Source organism: Dendropsophus ebraccatus, chromosome 2 (genome assembly GCF_027789765.1).
Source record: "Dendropsophus ebraccatus isolate aDenEbr1 chromosome 2, aDenEbr1.pat, whole genome shotgun sequence".
Taxonomy (NCBI): domain Eukaryota; kingdom Metazoa; phylum Chordata; class Amphibia; order Anura; family Hylidae; genus Dendropsophus; species Dendropsophus ebraccatus.
In genome coordinates, this window is record NC_091455.1 from 4,606,083 (window position 1) to 4,624,502 (window position 18,420).

Consider the following 18,420-nt stretch of genomic DNA (forward strand, 5'->3'; position numbering starts at 1 on the left):
TAGTAACCGGGGACGCCGCGGTCTCACGTGACAGTCAGTCAGCCGGCCGGCCGGCACAGCTGATGCGGCTGAGTGCAGGGCTGAGTGGCAGATCGCTCTGCCACTTGGTCTGCAGCACCGCAGCTGCAGTGATTGCTGGATCAGGAGACCGGACCAATCAGTGTCTGGTCCGGGCTCCTGGTCCAGTATAAAGTAAAGTGAAAGCCAGCTGGTAAATGCTGGCTATTAGTTATTCTGATCCCAGCTCCCCTTGTCCTTCTCCTGCGTATCCCGTCCTAATCCCTTCTGCCTGACTGCTCGTGTTCTGACCTCCGCCTGACCTCCGACTATCCCTTGTGTTCCGACTTTGTACTGCGTTGCCTGTGTGGTTTGACCCAGCTTGTTCTACTATTCTTTATTGTGTTTGTCTGTCCGTGCTGTTCTGTGTTTCACTTACGCAGCGTAGGGAACGCCTTCGTGGTTGTCCGCGACCGTTTAGGGTCGGCCGAGGCAATTAGGCAGGGTCAGTGGTGGGTTCAGATTCAGGGCCCACTGTCTCTGTCTTGTCTGTTCTTTCCTGTCCTGACAAACCCATTGTGTTCTATGGCCTTGTCCATGATCGCAGGGGGCTGCAGATTTACCTATGTATGAGGTATCAGTGTATGATGGCGGTGTATGAGGTATCAGTGTATGATGGCGGTGTATGAAGCATCAATGTATGATGGCGGTGTATAAGGTATCAGTGTATGATGGCGGTGTATGAGGTATCAGTGTATGATGGCGGTGTATGAAGCATCAATGTATGATGGCGGTGTATAAGGTATCAGTGTATGATGGCGGTGTATGAGGTATCAGTGTATGATGGCGGTGTATGAGGTATCAGTGTATGATGGCGGTGTATGAGGTATCAGTGTATGATGGCGGTGTATGAGGTATCAATGTATGATGGCGGTGTATGAGGTATCAGTGTATGATGGCGGTGTATGAGGTATCAGTGTATGATGGCGGTGTATGAGGTATCAGTGTATGATGGCGGTGTATGAGGTATCAGTGTATGATGGCGGTGTATAAGGTATCAGTGTATGATGGCGGTGTATGAGGTATCAGTGTATGATGGCGGTGTATGAGGTATCAGTGTATGATGGCGGTGTATGAGGTATCAGTGTATGATGGCGGTGTATGAGGTATCAGTGTATGATGGCGGTGTATGAGGTATCAATGTATGATGGCGGTGTATGAGGTATCAGTGTATGATGGCGGTGTATGAGGTATCAGTGTATGATGGCGGTGTATGAGGTATCAGTGTATGATTGCGGTGTATGAGGTATCAGTGTATGATGGCGGTGTATGAGGTATCAGTGTATGATGGCGGTGTATGAGGTATCAATGTATGATGGCGGTGTATGAGGTATCAGTGTATGATGGCGGTGTATGAGGTATCAATGTATGATGGCGGTGTATGAGGTATCAGTGTATGATGGCGGTGTATGAGGTATCAGTGTATGATGGCGGTGTATGAAGTATCAGTGTATGATGGTGGTGTAAGAGGTATCAGTGTATGATGGCGGTGTATGAGGTATCAGTGTATGATGGCGGTGTATGAGGTATCAGTGTATGATGGCGGTGTATGAGGTATCAGTGTATGATGGCGGTGTGTGAGGTATCAATGTATGATGGCGGTGTATGAGGTACCCAGGATGATGAGCGTCTTCCCGCTGCTGTCACTGGCCGTCTCTTTCCTCCTCACCCTCCTCTTCCTTCTGTCTCCTCCCAGGATGATGAACGTCTTCTCGGTGCGGTCACTGGCCGTCTCTTTCCTCCTCACCCTCCTCTTCATTCTGTCTCCTCCCAGGATGATGAGCGTCTTCCCGCTGCTGTCGCTGGCCGTCTCCTTCCTCCTCACCATCATCTTCCTTCTTTCCTTTTGGAGAAAACAGAAAAAATACCAGTTTTTACCTCCAGGACCTGTCCCACTGCCACTTCTGGGAACCCCCAAATATATTGGGGATCGCGCTGCCTGTAAATACTTCCCGGAGGTAGGTGGCACTGGTTATACTACTGATCACAATAAAATATTTGCCCCCTTATGCTATAAACACTGTACTTTATAAATAATGCTATGCAATAAAGCGCAATATAGAAGAGTTCTATACAATGAACCAGCAACCTCAGATCATACCACAGTAACCCAGAGGTAGCCAGATGGTGTTAGCGAGGACTGGTTGTGGTACCCCTGCGGCACTTGTCACAGGGCCTTGAGTGCCTTGGATCCCCGGCCGTGCCTGAGATAACTCTCTGTCTAGCCCAGCAGTACTGGTCTTGCTCAGGATACACTCACTAGCTTTGAACCCTCTAGAACAGACTAGACCCCCTATATAAAGGGTTAAACTGGGCTACTCTCCCAATGGTGGAGAATACACTGAGGTACAACAACTCACCAGAGCTAGGTTAGGGCAAAGTGTAAATGCTGGCAATCACTCCTCATGCTAACAAAGTAACAAAATATAAGTAAACTCATTAACCCCTATTCACTTTAATGTGCTGGCAAAAAAACAATAAGCAGTGGGAACATCTTGTGGCCAAAAGTGAATATGACAATCTAGAAAAGTTTTCAGGAAAAATTTAACGTTTTTGGGCATTACCTTCAGTGTAAAATGGAAGATCATCAGAGACAGTGGTGGCAGATTGGTTCCGGGACACTACATACCCCCCAGCTTTTTAGAAGCTATCCTCGGCATAAGACTGGAAGGAAGCACCTAGAAGAAATCCCAGCACATTTGGGGTTAAGCACACAATCATAGGGAATATATTTATTTTGCTAGATAAGATAATGCACATAAGTATAAAATGCAACAATTGTTAAGCAATAAAATACTGGAATCAACTGGATGAATCGGTCTATCTGCCTTCAAAGTGTTATAATGAATCAGTCCATATACATGTCACGGCCGCGGCGGCTTCCCGCGTCCCGGGTTGCCGCCGCGACCGCCTCCTGTCCCGTGCAGCCGCCGGGGTCCTTGTGTAGGGACCCGGCGCTGCTGCTGCTTCCGCCCCTGGGGCGCCTCACCTCTCCTCCGTGCATGTCGCGGTCTGTGCCGGCCGGAGCGCGCGTCCCCGCCTCCTAGGGCGCGCGCGCGCCGGCTGTCTCAGATTTAAAGGGGCAGTGCGCTCCTAATTGGTTAGTGGCACCAATCACTCCCCTATAAATCCCAGCATGCCCTGTCCTTAGTGTTGGAGCCTCTACATGCTTCCCATAGCGTTGGCCCAGCCCCCTGTTGTTCCTGAGTCCTATCCGTTACCTGGTCCTAGTCCCTGTTCCTGAGTCCTATCCGTTACCTGGTCCCAAGTCCCTGTTCCTGGTTCCTGTTCCCCTGTCACTCCATCTGTTCCCGTGTTCAGCCTGTCACGTGCGCTCTCACCTGCAGACCATTGCCTGTGCCATCTCCTGCCACGCCTCGCCTGCCGACACCAGCAACCAAGCCAGGGGTAGTGACCTGGGGGTTGCCTGCCGCAGCAAGTCCATCCCGCCTTGCGGCGGGCTCTGGTGAAAACCAGCGGCCCCTTAGACTCCGCCCCCTGGTGAGGTTAGTGCCATCGCTGGTGTCGGTCCAGTGGATCCACTACTCCAGGCGTTACAGTAGGCTCCAACCATGGATCCCGGCGAGGTGCCTGATCTCCGTGACGTCGCCAGAGTGGTCACTCAGCAGGCGCAACAAATCCAGAAACAGTCGCAGCAGATCCAGCAACTCACTACTGCCTTACAGCAGCAGACTACTGCCCAGCGCACATCACCTCCTGACGCTTCTTCTTCGCTCCGACTGGCTCTCCCAAGCAAGTACTCTGGGGACTCTAAGTTGTGAAGAGGATTCTTGACTCAGTGCACCATGCACATTGAACTTTTGAGTAGTCAGTTTTCCACCGAGCGCTCTAAAGTGGCTTTCATCATCAGCCTATTGGAAGGTAGAGCCCTGGCCTGGGCCACGCCACTGTGGGACCGTGATGATCCTGTTGCTGCCAATCTCCGGGCCTTCCTATTCGAGTTTCGCTCCGTCTTTGAGGAACCTGCCCGTGCTTCTTCAGCCGAGACTGCTCTCCTCAACCTCTCTCAAGGCAGCTCCTCTGTTGGTGACTACGCCATCCAGTTCCGCACCCTGGCAGCTGAATTGGACTGGAACAAGGCCGCCCTATTGGCCACCTTCAAGAAGGGTCTGTCTAGTCGAGTGAGAGACGTGCTCGCTGCCCGAGACCTGCCTACCTCCCTGAACGAACTCATTCTACTGGCCACCCGAGTTGATACTCGTTTTTCGGAGAGGGAGGAGGAGGTTCGGCATGAACATTTACTAAGCCGTTCTCGTCGCCATCCCCAGCTGGCGCCGGTTTTCCAGAATCCTGACCTTTCGATGTCCCAGCCCTCTCCTGAGATTCCTATGCAGGTGGAACGGGCTCACCTGACGCCTGATGAAAGAATCCGGCGCCTGGAGCGGAATCTCTGTCTCTATTGCGGGGGTTCCGATCACTTCCGGCTGGGATGTCCCCTACGTCCCCAAACATCCGGAAAATGCTCGCACCTAGGTCCGGTGGGACAGGTGTCCCTAGGTGTGAATGCCACCTTTCCAAGTCTGTCTATGCCAGTTTCCATCCGGACTCCCTCAGGACAAAATCATCAGACTACTGCCTTCCTCGATTCTGGGTCAGCAGGCAGTTTTATTGCGGCAACATTGGTCCAAAGATGGCGGCTACCCGTGACCCGACTAGCCAGGCCCCTGACTATCTCCTCGGTCACGGGCGAAATTCTTACCGACCGTGTGTACTACCAGACCGCACCTTTAGTCCTCCAGGTGGGTCCTTTACATCAAGAAGAGATATCCTTCTACGTCCTGCCCCATTCTTCCCCCGCGGTCCTCCTGGGACTCCCGTGGCTGCAAGAACATGCCCCTCAGCTGGACTGGAGAACCGGGGAGATTCTCAGTTGGGGTCAGGACTGTTCCAACCAGTGTCTCAAGTCACCTCAGACCAAGTGTACTATGTCGTTTTCTGTCCCTGCCAAGCCTCTATCCGGCCTACCGGCAGAAGACCAAGACTCGGCGGATGCCTTCTCTGCCGAGGTGTACCCTCTCTCCGTACCCAAGACTGAGGTCATGTCCTCTCACCACCGGGAGAACTTACAGAAGGACCTCGTCCACAGACCCACATTCCCTTGCCACGTTATACCGCCTGATCGCCTAGTACCAGTCGTCACCTCCACTCTTCGGAGAGTACCCCCCGGAAAGACTCATGTTCACCCTGCGCTTCGTAGAGGTATTTTGAAGTGGGGACATTCCTCGTTGGAGGCCGGGCACCCTGGAGTCCGTAAGACCGGCCAACGGATCTCTCGCCACTACTGGTGGCCCAGTCTATCCCAAGATGTCAAAGACTTTGTGGCTTCCTGTGCCATTTGCAGGCAAGAAAGAGGGGGAGGCCAAAGGGGGGGGGTACTGTCACGGCCGCGGCGGCTTCCCGCGTCCCGGGTTGCCGCCGCGACCGCCTCCTGTCCCGTGCAGCCGCCGGGGTCCTTGTGTAGGGACCCGGCGCTGCTGCTGCTTCGGCCCCTGGGGCGCCTCACCTCTCCTCCGTGCATGTCGCGGTCTGTGCCGGCCGGCGCGCGCGTCCCCGCCTCCTAGGGCGCGCGCGTGCCGGCTGTCTCAGATTTAAAGGGGCAGTGCGCTCCTAATTGGTTAGTGGCACCAATCACTCCCCTATAAATCCCAGCATGCCCTGTCCTTAGTGTTGGAGCCTCTACATGCTTCCCATAGCGTTGGCCCAGCCCCCTGTTGTTCCTGAGTCCTATCCGTTACCTGGTCCTAGTCCCTGAGTCCTATCCGTTACCTGGTCCCAAGTCCCTGTTCCTGGTTCCTGTTCCCCTGTCACTCCATCTGTTCCCGTGTTCAGCCTGTCACGTGCGCTCTCACCTGCAGACCATTGCCTGTGCCATCTCCTGCCACGCCTCGCCTGCCGACACCAGCAACCAAGCCAGGGGTAGCGACCTGGGGGTCGCCTGCCGCAGCAAGTCCATCCCGCCTTGCGGCGGGCTCTGGTGAAGACTAGCGGCCCCTTAGACTCCGCCCCCTGGTGAGGTTAGTGCCATCGCTGGTGTCGGTCCAGTGGATCCACTACTCCAGGCGTTACAATACATCAGAAAATCTTCAGTGTAAACTGGAATCAGGAACTACAAGTCCAAGTGAGGCGCCCCTACTGGAGGCACTCTGCTGTAGGTACATGAGAGTCCATCAAATAAAGTGCTCAATCTAGGTACACAGTCTGCTGGAGTAGTACACACTCCTGTTAGTGCTGTGCATTCCCACAAGAAGCAGGGCAATGATGGGGGTAAAATTTACGGCTAGGCCGGACACAGGGCTCTTTAATGTTTCAGGGCTTCAAACTGGGGACACAGCGCAGCAAACTTGTAGATGGCCCAACATTTTAGGGCTTTGCTAGCCTGGAACAAACACAGGATACAGTTCAGTAGTACCTGTCAGGAAATCCACAATGTGGGCATCTCTTACATAGCTCCCTGTACCAGTCATTGAAGGTTTCTGAAGTAGCATTATCCACCTGCAGAAGGAGCCAAGTTTATCACGGTCCCGAAGTGAATGTGGGAGTGCGGAGCACACTCGTGGACATTGAAGCAGGAGCCAATGCTGGTGCAGAAGGTGGTGGTGAAGGTGTCTCTCTTTTCACCTTCACAGGTGGATGGTGATACGCATCCCATGTCTCTTCCCAATCCTCTGAAGGTGTGGGGTAGAAAGGCTTCTGGATGGGACACTTGGGTCTAGTAAAAGAAGCTGAGGTGTACTCCCTTGATGGCTCTGTGATTCACCAGCACAAACTCCACGGTTGTCCATAATGAGCAGCTCTGTGAATTAAACTTTGAGACTGTTCCCCTTCTTTGCTCCAGAGAAGGCTCACCGGGACAGGGTCTCTCTAGTCACTGGATGTAGTCCTTCTCAGCATCTGCTGTAGAGGCGAAAACTGGGTTTCTTGCAAGCTTGTGAACCCTGGCAATAGCCTCTACCGCCGCCACATGATGGTAGGTTGAAATAGGTGGGCGATCTAGAACCTGTAGTGGAACCTGTAGTTCGCCCAGTGGGGAAAGGTCCTGCTTGAGTTTCTTGACCTCTGGCTCATCCCCGAAGATCCACTATGGAAGTGGAGGTGTGTCTGCACCTGCTGGTCGATGATCACGCCTGGTCTTGTCGTGATCAGCAGTGGAGGACGCTGCTCTACTTCAGACTCCTCATCCTCGCAGACAGAAAGAACTTAGTCCGTTATGGTTTCTCAGCTGTGCGCTGTTGAGAATCGTCCAGTAGATGCGGCGATCACGGGTGGCTGTGTTGTGTGGCAGACTTTATGATTGTCGTAGATGCTGGCTGTGGTGATCGTTGCAGAAAGATGCCAGGGAAGCCGACTGGGACACTGGTGTGAGGTGGGCTAGTACTCCAGAAGCCATGGACAAATCTTGGACTGCTGTGGTAACAATACCATGAGTGCCAGAATTAAAGTCATAACTACAGCCAGGTATGCTATCTCCCCTGTAGGATCTGTATAGTTCAGGGGTATTGTCTCTGAGCCCTGGTGGTCCAGTGTAGATGAGGATGTGTTCCCCTCCTGCCCCTGATATAATTCTTTCTTATGTTTCCTCTAAAGCTTTCCAGGAAGTACGGTCCAGTGTTTACTGTCTGGAAGTTGACAGACCCGGTGGTCGTCCTCTGCGGCTATGAGGTGGTGAAGGACGCCTTGTTGAATCATGGAGATGAGTTCAGCGGCCGCCCTTTGGCTCCAGTCATTGATCTCTACTCTGAAGGATACAGTAAGGAGGCCTCTCCCTTTAAGGCTTACCCCAATAACCTTCCCCTGAGTTCTGCCTAATGCTGGCTCCTCTCTGTCATGCTGGGCCCCTCAGGAGCAGCACTGAGTATAACACTGGGTATACAATTCACCCACCATGTATCTGTAGATCATTCTTAGTGTTTTGTTGGTGGTGTTTTGTGATGGTCCGGGCCGGGTGGTACCTGACTTTTTCTGGAACCCCTGGTGATGTGTGTAATTTTTTATGTCAAGTTTACATTAGGTTATGTTTGGATTAGTAATGGAAGCCATCTAATAGCCATTTTATGAGTAAAGTCATGGATAAAGTCTGACACAACTGCCCCACACCATTATTACCCCAAAACCCACCACCACCAAGGGTTCTAGGCCTGAACTATCATAAAAGACAGTCCAAAGCTGGAATGGTGGCAGGTTGCTATTATTAGAGTGGAGAGAGGTTGAAATAATGTGGGGTCCCTCCATACACAAATCTAAGCAGTGACAGCCTAGTAGTACCGGGGTAGGAGAGGTCATTTATGGCCCTTCCCAGGGTTTTATCTTAATAGATTAAAAAATGTAAAAAGTTTTGTAATTTGTGTAACTGTTATAAATGTCTCTGTAGTTATACTGCCATCTATTGGCCAAATAATGGGATGAAATGATAACAGACACTAGATCGAGATGAGGCTGCATGTGGACTCTCAGAGCACTCCCGGACTGCAGTGGTGGTTTCTCTCCCAGACTGCGCTGGTGTGCATCCTCCCAGACTGTGGTGGTGGGTGTTCTCCCAGACTGTGGTGGTGGGTGTTCTCCCAGACTGTGGTGGTGGGTGTTCTCCCAGACTGTGGTGGTGGGTGTTCTCCCAGACTGTGGTGGTGGGCGCTCTCCCAGACTGTGGTGGTGGGCGCTCTCCCGGACTGCGCTGTTGTGCTCCCTCCCGGACTGCGCTGTTGTGCTCCCTCCCGGACTGCGCTGTTGTGCTCCCTCCTGGACTGCGCTGGTGTGCTCTCTCCCGGACTGCGCTGGTGGGCGCTCTCCCAGACTGTGCTGGTGTGCATCCTCCCAGACTGCACAGGTGGGCGCTCTCCCAGATTGCGCTGGTGTGCATCCTCCAAGACCGTGGTGGTGGGCGCTCTCCCAGACTGTGGTGGTGGGTGCTCTCCCTGACTGTGGTGGTGGGCGCTCTCCCTGACTGTGGTGGTGGGCGCTCTCCCTGACTGTGGTGGTGGGCGCTCTCCCAGACTGTGGTGGTGGGCGCTCTCCCAGACTGTGGTGGTGGGTGCTCTCCAAGACTGTGGTGGTGGGTGCTCTCCAAGACTGTGGTGGTGGGCGGTCTCCCAGACTGTAGTGGTGGGCGCTCTCCCAGACTGCGGTGTGGGTGCTCTCCCAGACTGTGGTGGTGGGTGCTCTCCCAGACTGTGGTGGTGGGCGCTCTCCCAGACTGTGGTGGTGGGCGCTCTCCCAGACTGTGGTGGTGGGTGCTCTCCCAGACTGTGGTGGTGGGTGCTCTCCCTGACTGTGGTGGTGGGTGCTCTCCCAGACTGCAGTGCTGGGTGCTCTCCCAGACTGCGGTGGTGGGCGCTCTCCCAGACTGCGGTGCTGGGTGCTCTCCCAGACTGTGGTGGTGGGTGTTCTCCCAGACTGTGGTGGTGGGCGCTCTACAAGACTGTGGTGGTGGGCGCTCTACAAGACTGTGGTGGTGGGCGCTCTCCCAGACTGCGGTGGTGGGTGCTCTCCCAGACTGCAGTCTAAACTTGTGTATATATATGTATTGCACAGCTGTAGTCACTATAGGGTTGCTGTTCCTTTGTATTCTGTTATTCTGTGGACCAGTTGAGATGCTTCTTTCTTTTCTACCTATACCTTTACCTCTTTCTCTGCACACTCTCTTTTCCACTACTCACAAGGACTCTTACATACCCTGTAGAAAGTAGTCACTTGGGGAGAGGAATTGTGGCATCAGTTTTCCTCCGACAGAATCTCTGCGGGCCTGGCTCTGCCAGGTTCGCTGTCCGGGACAGTCCAGTTGAGTTGAGAACTCAGAGACGTTTCCTTCTAAGACTATAGCTACAGACACTATGCAGTGTGTAACAGACAATGTGGAGAGGTTGTAGATGGAGTATATATTTCCCCATGTTTTATCAGAATGTATGCAGTAGGTCTGGTGCAAAGCCTGGTAATGGGTGCTGATGTCCAGGCCACAGCTAGACAGTCCGGGTTTTAGAGTTCTGAGGCCGAGTAATCAGGACTGGGGAAAAGAGCTAAGGCCAAGTGTCTGTGAGAGCCCCCTGCTCTAAAACTGCATCAGGTTGTATGGACTGTGCTATTTTGTGTTTTGTTGGTGCCAGGTACTAGGCCTGCACTGAGTTAGCCAGGAGCATTTATGTTTAGTTAGAGCCGGACAGTTATAGGGTTTTATTTTGCTGTTTTATTTTGTTTTGCTACAATCGGAGAAATAAAACTGGCTGCGGTCAGTTATACCAAACCTTGGTGTGGACTGACTCCTGCATGTGTGCCTGCCAGAGTGCCTGTCTACCCCAGGAGACCCTTTCCTGCTACCTAATCCCTTACAATTGGTGGAGGAGACTTTAGGCACAAAAATCTGGCACAAGAGATCACTGTGTAAAATTTAAAGGGCCAGTGTTCTTTTTTGTGGTTCTGATAAAGGACTATAAACCTGCACATATAAGATGGAGGACATGATCAAGGCTTTGTTACATGCTGTTGCAGCACAACAGGAGGCTACCAAAATGCAAGCGGAGGCTACTAGAGTGCAAAAGGTGGCTCTAGAGGAGACTAACCGCAGACTGACTGCTCAGCTGGAGCTTGCACAGGAGGAGCAGAGGCAAGACCGGGATGCTTTAAAACAAGTTGTGCAGCAACTATCCAGGTGTAACAGATACCAATCTTACTTCAATAAGGGCCAGTGATTTTTTGCAAAAGATGACAGCAACTGATGATGTGGAAGCCTACCTAACAACCTTTGAAAGAACTGCAGAGCGAGAAGGTTGGCCAGAGGACCAGTGGACAGGACTGTTGGCACCTTTCCTTTCAGGTGAACCACAAAAGGCATATTTTGACCTTGATAATCAGGATGCCATGAACTATGACAAGTTAAAAAGAGAAATCTTAACACGGTTGGGAGTTACCGTTTCTCTCCGTGCCCAGCGTGTGCATAACTGGGTATACCATATGGACAAACCTCCCCGCTCTCAAATGCACGACCTCATCCATCTTACCAAGAAGTGGTTGCAGCCAGAGGTCCTGACAGGCCCACAAATGGTGGAACGGATTGTAATGGACTAATATTTGGGGTCCCTGCCAGTCACCTTATTGAAGTGGGTAAGCCATGGGGATCCCAAAAGTGCTGATCAGCTGGTGGAGATGGTCGAGAGGTACACTGCAGCTGAGGAACTGATGAGTTTGCCACAGCGCCCCCTAGCCCAGCAGCGGAGAACTCCAGGCTTATCTGGTAAGACTGTTCTGAGGGTAAAGGGAGCTGGCAGAGCTGATAGAATGGTGCCTACACGTGGAGAGACTGAAAGTCAGGGACCTGAAGCCTGGCAAGCTGTGTTAGGAAGGTCGGTGACATCTAAGAGACTCAATAAATACTTTATAAGATGCTTTAGATGTGATATGCCAGGACATGTTGTTGCTAATTGCCCTATGACTTATGAACCTATGCAATGTGATGCTGCATCAATAAACCATCGTTTATTACTTTACGCTAGGCTAGCATGTGTTCCATCGCCTGGTGGGGATAGTTATAAACAAATGTGCATGATTAGAGTAGAAGGTAAAAGGGTAAATGCATTACTAGATTCAGGTAGTCTGGTCACTCTCATCAAATCTGGTAAACCCACGGAAAAGTCAGGCTGGAACCATTGATGCCATTTGCATACATGGGGATACCCGTAGTAACCCGACTGAGATGGTTGATATACATACCCAGTGTGGTCCTGTTAAATTCAAAGTTGGGTTAGTGCCAATACTGATGCATGATGTCATTGTGGGGCGGGAAATAGAGTTCCATCTAATATGCCTGTATGTCATGAACCTGAGTCTGTGAGCATAACTCCAGGTAACCCCAAAACGTTTCCTTTTTCTGTCATGGTTGGGGAAGCAGAGGAAACTAGTTCTAATGATGGGGCTTTTACAGATCGGGGAGACCTGACGACAAATGAGATGCCTGACTTGGAGGTGAGGAGGGACCAGTTTGGGGACGAGCAATTAAAAGATCTGACCTTGACTAGAGCCAGGGAAAATGTGAAGGTTATTGATGGGTCACTGGTTGAGCTAGGAACTAGTTTATCTTTTCCCCATATGGCTTTAAAAAATGATTTGTTGTATCAAGTAGTGAAAAAGGGAGAAGATCTGGTGGAACAGTTAGTGGTCCCTAAAGCATATACAAGAATGGTACTAGATCTTGCCCATGGACATTTGGGAATCGAAAAGACTACCGATATAATCCTACAAAGATTCTTTTGGCCCGGGATACACAGAGATGCGAAAAATTATTGTGATTCTTGTCCTGAATGCCGGCTTTCAGCTCCTATGGCACATTATTGTAGTCCCCTGGTGCCACTACCCATTATTGAAGTGCCATTTGAGCGAATAGCAATGGACTTGGTGGGGCCTATTGTGAAATCTGCTAGGGGTCATCAGCACATATTAGTCATATTGGATTACGCTACTCGCTATCTTGAAGCAATACCCTTACGTAATACCTTATCCAAGAATATAGCTAAAGAATTAGTACATGTATTTTGTCGAGTAGGAATACCAAAAGAGATCCTTACAGACCAAGGTACTCCCTTTATGTCAAGAGTCATGAAGGAATTGTGTAAGATGTTTAAGGTTAAACAGCTGCGTACATCTGTCTACCATAACATGCAAAGAAGAATCGATCGGCACCAATCCCTGACACAATGTGCAGCTCCGTAGCGGGAGACGGCTGGGGTGCTTACCATAAAAGGACAGTCTTTGTAAAGGCAACGTGCACGTAGATACATTGAATGGGTAGCACATGGGTACATCTGTCTACCATCCGCAAACTGACGGGTTGGTAGAAAGATTTAATAAAACATTAAAAGCCATGCTAAAAAAGGTGGTGGATAAAGATGGAAAAAACTGGGACTTTCTTCTCCCCTACCTTATGTTTGCAGTCCGTGAGGTCCCCCAGTCATCCACAGGGTATTCTCCTTTTGAATTGCTGTATGGTCGCCACCCCAGAGGGCTTCTGGATATAGCAAAAGCAACTTGGGAAGGAGAAGCTACCCCCTATAGAAGTGTTATAGAACACATTTCACAAATGCAAGATCGTATTGCAGCAGTAATGCCTATTGTAAAACAGCATATGACCCAGGCCCAGGAGGCGCAACAAAGGGTGTACAACCGCAATGCCCGGGTACGCACTTTTACACCAGGTGACAGGGTTCTTGTTCTTATACCAACTGTTGAAAGCAAGTTCCTGGCAAAGTGGCAAGGTCCTTATGAGGTGGTAGAAAAAGTAAGTGAGGTAAATTACAAGATTCGCCAGCCAGGGAAAACAAAGCCTGAACAAGTGTATCATATTAATCTCCTAAAACCCTGGAAAGACATAGGTGGAGATTTATCAAAGGGTGTAAAATTTAGACTGGTGCAAACTGCCCACAGCAACCAATTACAGCTCAGCTTTCCTTTCAGCACTGCCTAAAGCTGAGCTGTGATTGGTTCCTGTGGGTAGTTTGCACCAGTCTAAATTTTACACCCTTTGATAAATCTCCCCCATAGTCTTGTTGTAGAAACCTCCTCTCCAACAAAACAGGTTGGCCTCAATATGTCTTTGTTACCAGAAGTAACAGTACCGGAATCTCTGGCCAATACACAAAAGTTAGAAGTGCAGGGTTTCCTAATAAAAAATAAGGACTTTTTTTCTGAACTTCCTGGCCGTACCGCCCTTATTAAACACGACATTATTACTGAACCAGGTAAAGTAGTTAAGCTACGACCATACAGAATACCAGAGGCCAGGAGAGGGGTAGTCTCTGAGGAGGTTAAAAAAATGTTAGCCCTTGGTGCAGTAGCGAAATTTGGTGGGGGGCACGGGGGGCGGTCGCCCCCGGGCCCACTCAGACAGGGGCCCACTGAGGTCTTAGACAGTTAATGCTGTCTGCAAAAGCTATTGCTTTTGCAGACAGCATTAACACGTCAGTAGTGGCCGGAACTGTATGCGCTCATTAGGAGTGCGAGCGCATACAGTTCCGGCCACTACTGACGTGTTAATGCTGTCTACAAAAGCAATAGCTTTTGCAGACAGCATTAACTGTCTAAGACCTCAGTGGGCCCCTGTCTGAGTGGGCCCGGGGGCGACCGCCCCCCTTGCCCCCCACCAAATTTCGCTACTGCACCAAGGGCTAACATTTTTTTAACCTCCTCAGAGACTACCCCTCTCCTGGCCTCTGGTATTCTATATGGTCGTAGCTTAACTACTTTACCTGGTTCAGTAATAATGTCGTGTTTAATAAGGGCGGTACGGCCAGGAAGTTCAGAGAAAAAGTCCTTATTTTTTATTAGGAAACCCTGCACTTCTAACTTTTGCTTTTGTAGACAGCATTAACACGTCAGTACTGGCCGGAACTGTATGCGCTCGCACTCCTAATGAGCGCATACAGTTCCGACTGGGCCAGGATGTGATTGACACAGCATCAGGAGCCATTGGCTCCTGGCTGTGTCAATCATTCTTGTGGCCGGAGGCAGCGTTATGCCTCCAGCCACAAGAGGCTGCGCTCCGCATCCGCACACGCCCCCCGAACCGCCGAGCCCACCCCCTCCTTTATGCCTCTCTTGCGACCGCAAGCACGGTCTTGCTTGCAACCGCAAGAGGCAATCTTGCCCCTGTCTGATGCGTCGCTCCCTGGGGGATTCCCAGGGAGCGCACGTATCAGGAACCTTGGTGCGCGTCGCTGGGACTTCCTGTACCGGAAGTCCCGGCCTGGGCGCACACTCAGCTTCCGGATGTATGCGCTGCCCCGGAATCCCCCAGGGAGGGACGCATCAGCTGGGGGCAGAAGAGAGGACAGCAGCGACGGGGGAGCGCTTGTTAGGTGAGTTGTGTGTTTGTTTTTTTAATTTGCTGTGCAGGGGGCAAACTATAAGGGGGGATACAGGGGGGGAGCCATCTACAAGGGGGGAATACAGGGGAGGGAAGCCATCTATAAGGGGGGAATACAGGGGAGGGAAGCCATCTATAAGGGGGGGGGGATACAGGGGGGGAGCCATCTATAAGGGGGAATACAGGGGAGGGAAGCCATCTATAAGGGGGGATACAGGGGGGAGCCATCTATAAGGGAGGGATACAGGGGACAGGAGCCATCTATAAGGGGGGGGGAAACAGGGGAGGAGCCATCTATAAGGGGGGGGATACAGGGGGGGGAGCCATCTATAAGGGGGGGGGGATACAGGGGAGGAGCCATCTATAAGGGGGGGGATACAGGGGAGGAGCCATCTATAAGGGGGGGTACAGGGGGGGAGCCATCTATAAGGGGGAATACAGGGGAGGGAAGCCATCTATAAGGGGGGGATACAGGGGAGGGGAGCCATCTATAAGGGGGGAATACAGGAGGAGACATCTATAAGGGGGGAATAGAGGAGGAGCCATCTATAAGGGGGGATACAGGGGAGGGAAGCCATCTATAAGGGGGGAATACAGGGGAGGGAAGCCATCTATAAGGGGGGGATACAGGGGGGGGGGGAGCCATCTATAAGGGGGGAATACAGGAGGAGCCATCTATAAGGGGGGAATACAGGAGGAGCCATCTATAAGGGGGGATACAGGGGAGGGAAGCCATCTATAAGGGGGGGATACAGGGGAGGGGAGCCATCTATAAGGGGGGGGGGATACAGGGGTAGCCATCTATAAGGGGGTAATACAGGGGGGGCATCTATAAGGGGGCAATACAGGGGGGAGCCATCTATAAGAGTCAGCCTACCCACTAAACAAGGGTGTAAAAGGGCCAATACAGATGTGCAGTGTGTAGAGAGATGAGGATGGTGACAGAGTGTGGAGCCTAATATGTCTGTCTGGCAGATTCTGTGGATTCGTGGCTCGGAGAAGTCCTCATAACGGCCCAGGGCAGATGGAGAAGAAGATGAAAAGGGAAGAACTCTGATCAGAGAAGACGTCACCTGTGAGTCACTAAATATATCTGCACTGTAATGTATATGGTGTTTAGAGCTGGGGCTACTGCTAAATGACTTGAAGAGGTGATATTGCTCTGTGTACAGTGGATTATTCAGTTGCAGCAGTGGTGTTAGTCAGTATGTGCTGGTATTAGTCGGTATGTGCTGGTATTAGTCGGTATGTGCTGGTATTAGTCGGTATGTGCTGGTATTAGTCGGTATGTGCTGGTATTAGTCGGTATGTGCTGGTATTAGTCGGTATGTGCTGGTATTAGTCGGTATGTGCTGGTATTAGTCAGTAAGTAGTGGTGTTATTTGTTACTTGTAATCTGGTACTGTGTTTTATTGGATTTAGTATAGAGGATTTAGTCAGTAACAATATGGTGGTGATGGTAGTGGTTGTGGCGATATTTCCCCCTTGTATACTGGTATTATTGGTAATACCATATATATATACCAGTAGCATGCACTTGGTCGAGGAAGGGGGGCTCCAGGTTGACAGTCTGCAGCCCTCAGGGTATGCTGGGAGTTGTAGTACAGTAGTACAATCCTCCGATACCTGCCGCTGTAGACAGATGTATTGCTGGAACTTCAGGGCTGATGGTTGTCACCCACAGGTTGCAGCCACCAGGAGAATCAAACTGAGGACAAGAGTGGTGCTGTCTGTGGAAGAAGGCAGCTATATTTTTCTAATGTTAAGCACTTTTACTTTTTTTATGGTTCTATATTCCAGATGTAGAAGCCTCTTACACGGCTCTGTATCCTTATTCACTATAAGAAATGTAGAAGAATATTCCCTTTATTATTCAAAAAAATCCTTGTCACCTGCTGGGGTTCCCTATGGGTAACGTTGGTTGGGGGCCCACTCAGCCTCACTCTCCCCCCCTAGGCTGAACCCCTAGCTACGCCCCTGCCTTGGTGTTATTGAGGAATCCCATAGTCAATGGTCCAGTCCAATAGTGCTGATTCCAAAGCCAGATGGTAGCTGGAGGTTCTGTAACTGTTTCCGTAAGCTCAACACCATTTCTAAATTTGATGCTTACCCCATGCCAAGGGTTGAGGAGCTTATTGACAGATTAGGAGGTGCCCGATATATTACAACCCTAGATTTAACTAAAGTGTACTGGCAGATACCACTTACTGAGGAAGCCAAGGAAAAAACTGCATTTGCCACTCCTGATGGGTTGTTCCACTATGTTGTTTTACCGTTTGATTTACATGGTGCCCCAGCAACCTTTCTAAGAGTGGTGGATCAAGTGTTAAGACCCCACCGGCGGTATGCAGCAGCATACCTTGATGACATAATCATCCAAAGTTCAGACTGGGAAAGCCATTTGCCCAGTGTACAGGCTGTAATTGACTCTCTGACCGAGGCAGGATTTACTGCAAATCCAAAAAAATGTGCAATTGGGTTGGAAGATGCCAAGTACCTGGGGTATACAATCGGTCGGGTCTGGTAAAACCCCAAATTAATAAAATTGAAGCCATCCAAAGCTGGCCTCGTCCAGCAAACAAGAAGCAAGTTTGTGCTTTTTTAGGGATCACCGGCTACTATAGGCGGTTTATTCCTAATTTTGCCTCCCTTGCAGCCTCTTTGACAGACTTGACCAAAGGGAAAGACTCAGTCATGATTAAGTGGACACCAGAAGCTGAACAGTCGTTTCTAACGCTTAAAAATATTTTGTGCGCTCAGCCGGTGCTGATCACTCCAGACTTTAAAAAAGAATTTATTTTACAAACAGACGCATCTGATGTTGGTCTTGGGGCGGTACTGTCACAGGTATGAAATGGTGAAGAACAACCCGTACTATACTTAAGTAGGAAACTGAATGACTATGAGAAAAAGTATGCAATTGTTGAGAAAGAGTGCCTTGCTATTAAATGGGCACTAGAGGTGCTCCGATGCTATCTTATTGGTCGGCACTTTGAATTGGTCACAGATCATGCCCCGCTTAAGTGGATGTGTGAAAATAAAGAGAAAAATAGGAGGGTAACAAGATGGTTCTTAGCCCTGTAAAACACAGACCTGGAGCTAAAATGGAAAATGCAGATGCTCTTTCTCGTGTTCACTGTTTTATGACCAGTTGTGTTCCAGCCACCAGACTGAAACAGGAGGGAAATCAGGACTTAGATGTGATGGGCTTATAAAAGTCTGCTAGGTGCTCAGATGTCTCTCTCTCTTCCTGGGGAAAAGAGCTAAGGCCAAGTGTCTGTGAGAGCCCTGCTCTAAAACTGCATCAGTGTAACGCCTGGAGTAGTGGATCCACTGGACCGTCACCAGCGATGGCACTAACCTCACCAGGGAGCGGAGTCTAAGGGGCCGCTGGTTTTCACCAGAGCCCGCCGCAAGGCGGGATGGACTTGCTGCGGCAGGCGACCCCCAGGTCGCTACCCCTGGCTTGGTTGCTAGTGACGGCAGGCGAGGCGTGGCAGGAG

General features: G+C 50.7%; 1 protein-coding gene across 2 annotated transcripts in view; it reads left to right on the forward strand.

Annotated features, from left to right (window-relative positions):
* The window catches only part of LOC138782933 (cytochrome P450 2C20-like), a 60,779-nt gene that overhangs the window by 12,505 nt on the left and 29,854 nt on the right, over positions 1 to 18,420 (forward strand). For both annotated transcript variants that reach the window (XM_069956950.1, XM_069956949.1), the window contains exons 2-3: positions 1,832 to 2,015; positions 7,663 to 7,825. In XM_069956950.1, coding sequence (XP_069813051.1) covers positions 1,832 to 2,015; positions 7,663 to 7,825 — 347 coding nt within the window. The remainder of the gene's footprint in view (positions 1 to 1,831; positions 2,016 to 7,662; positions 7,826 to 18,420) is intronic.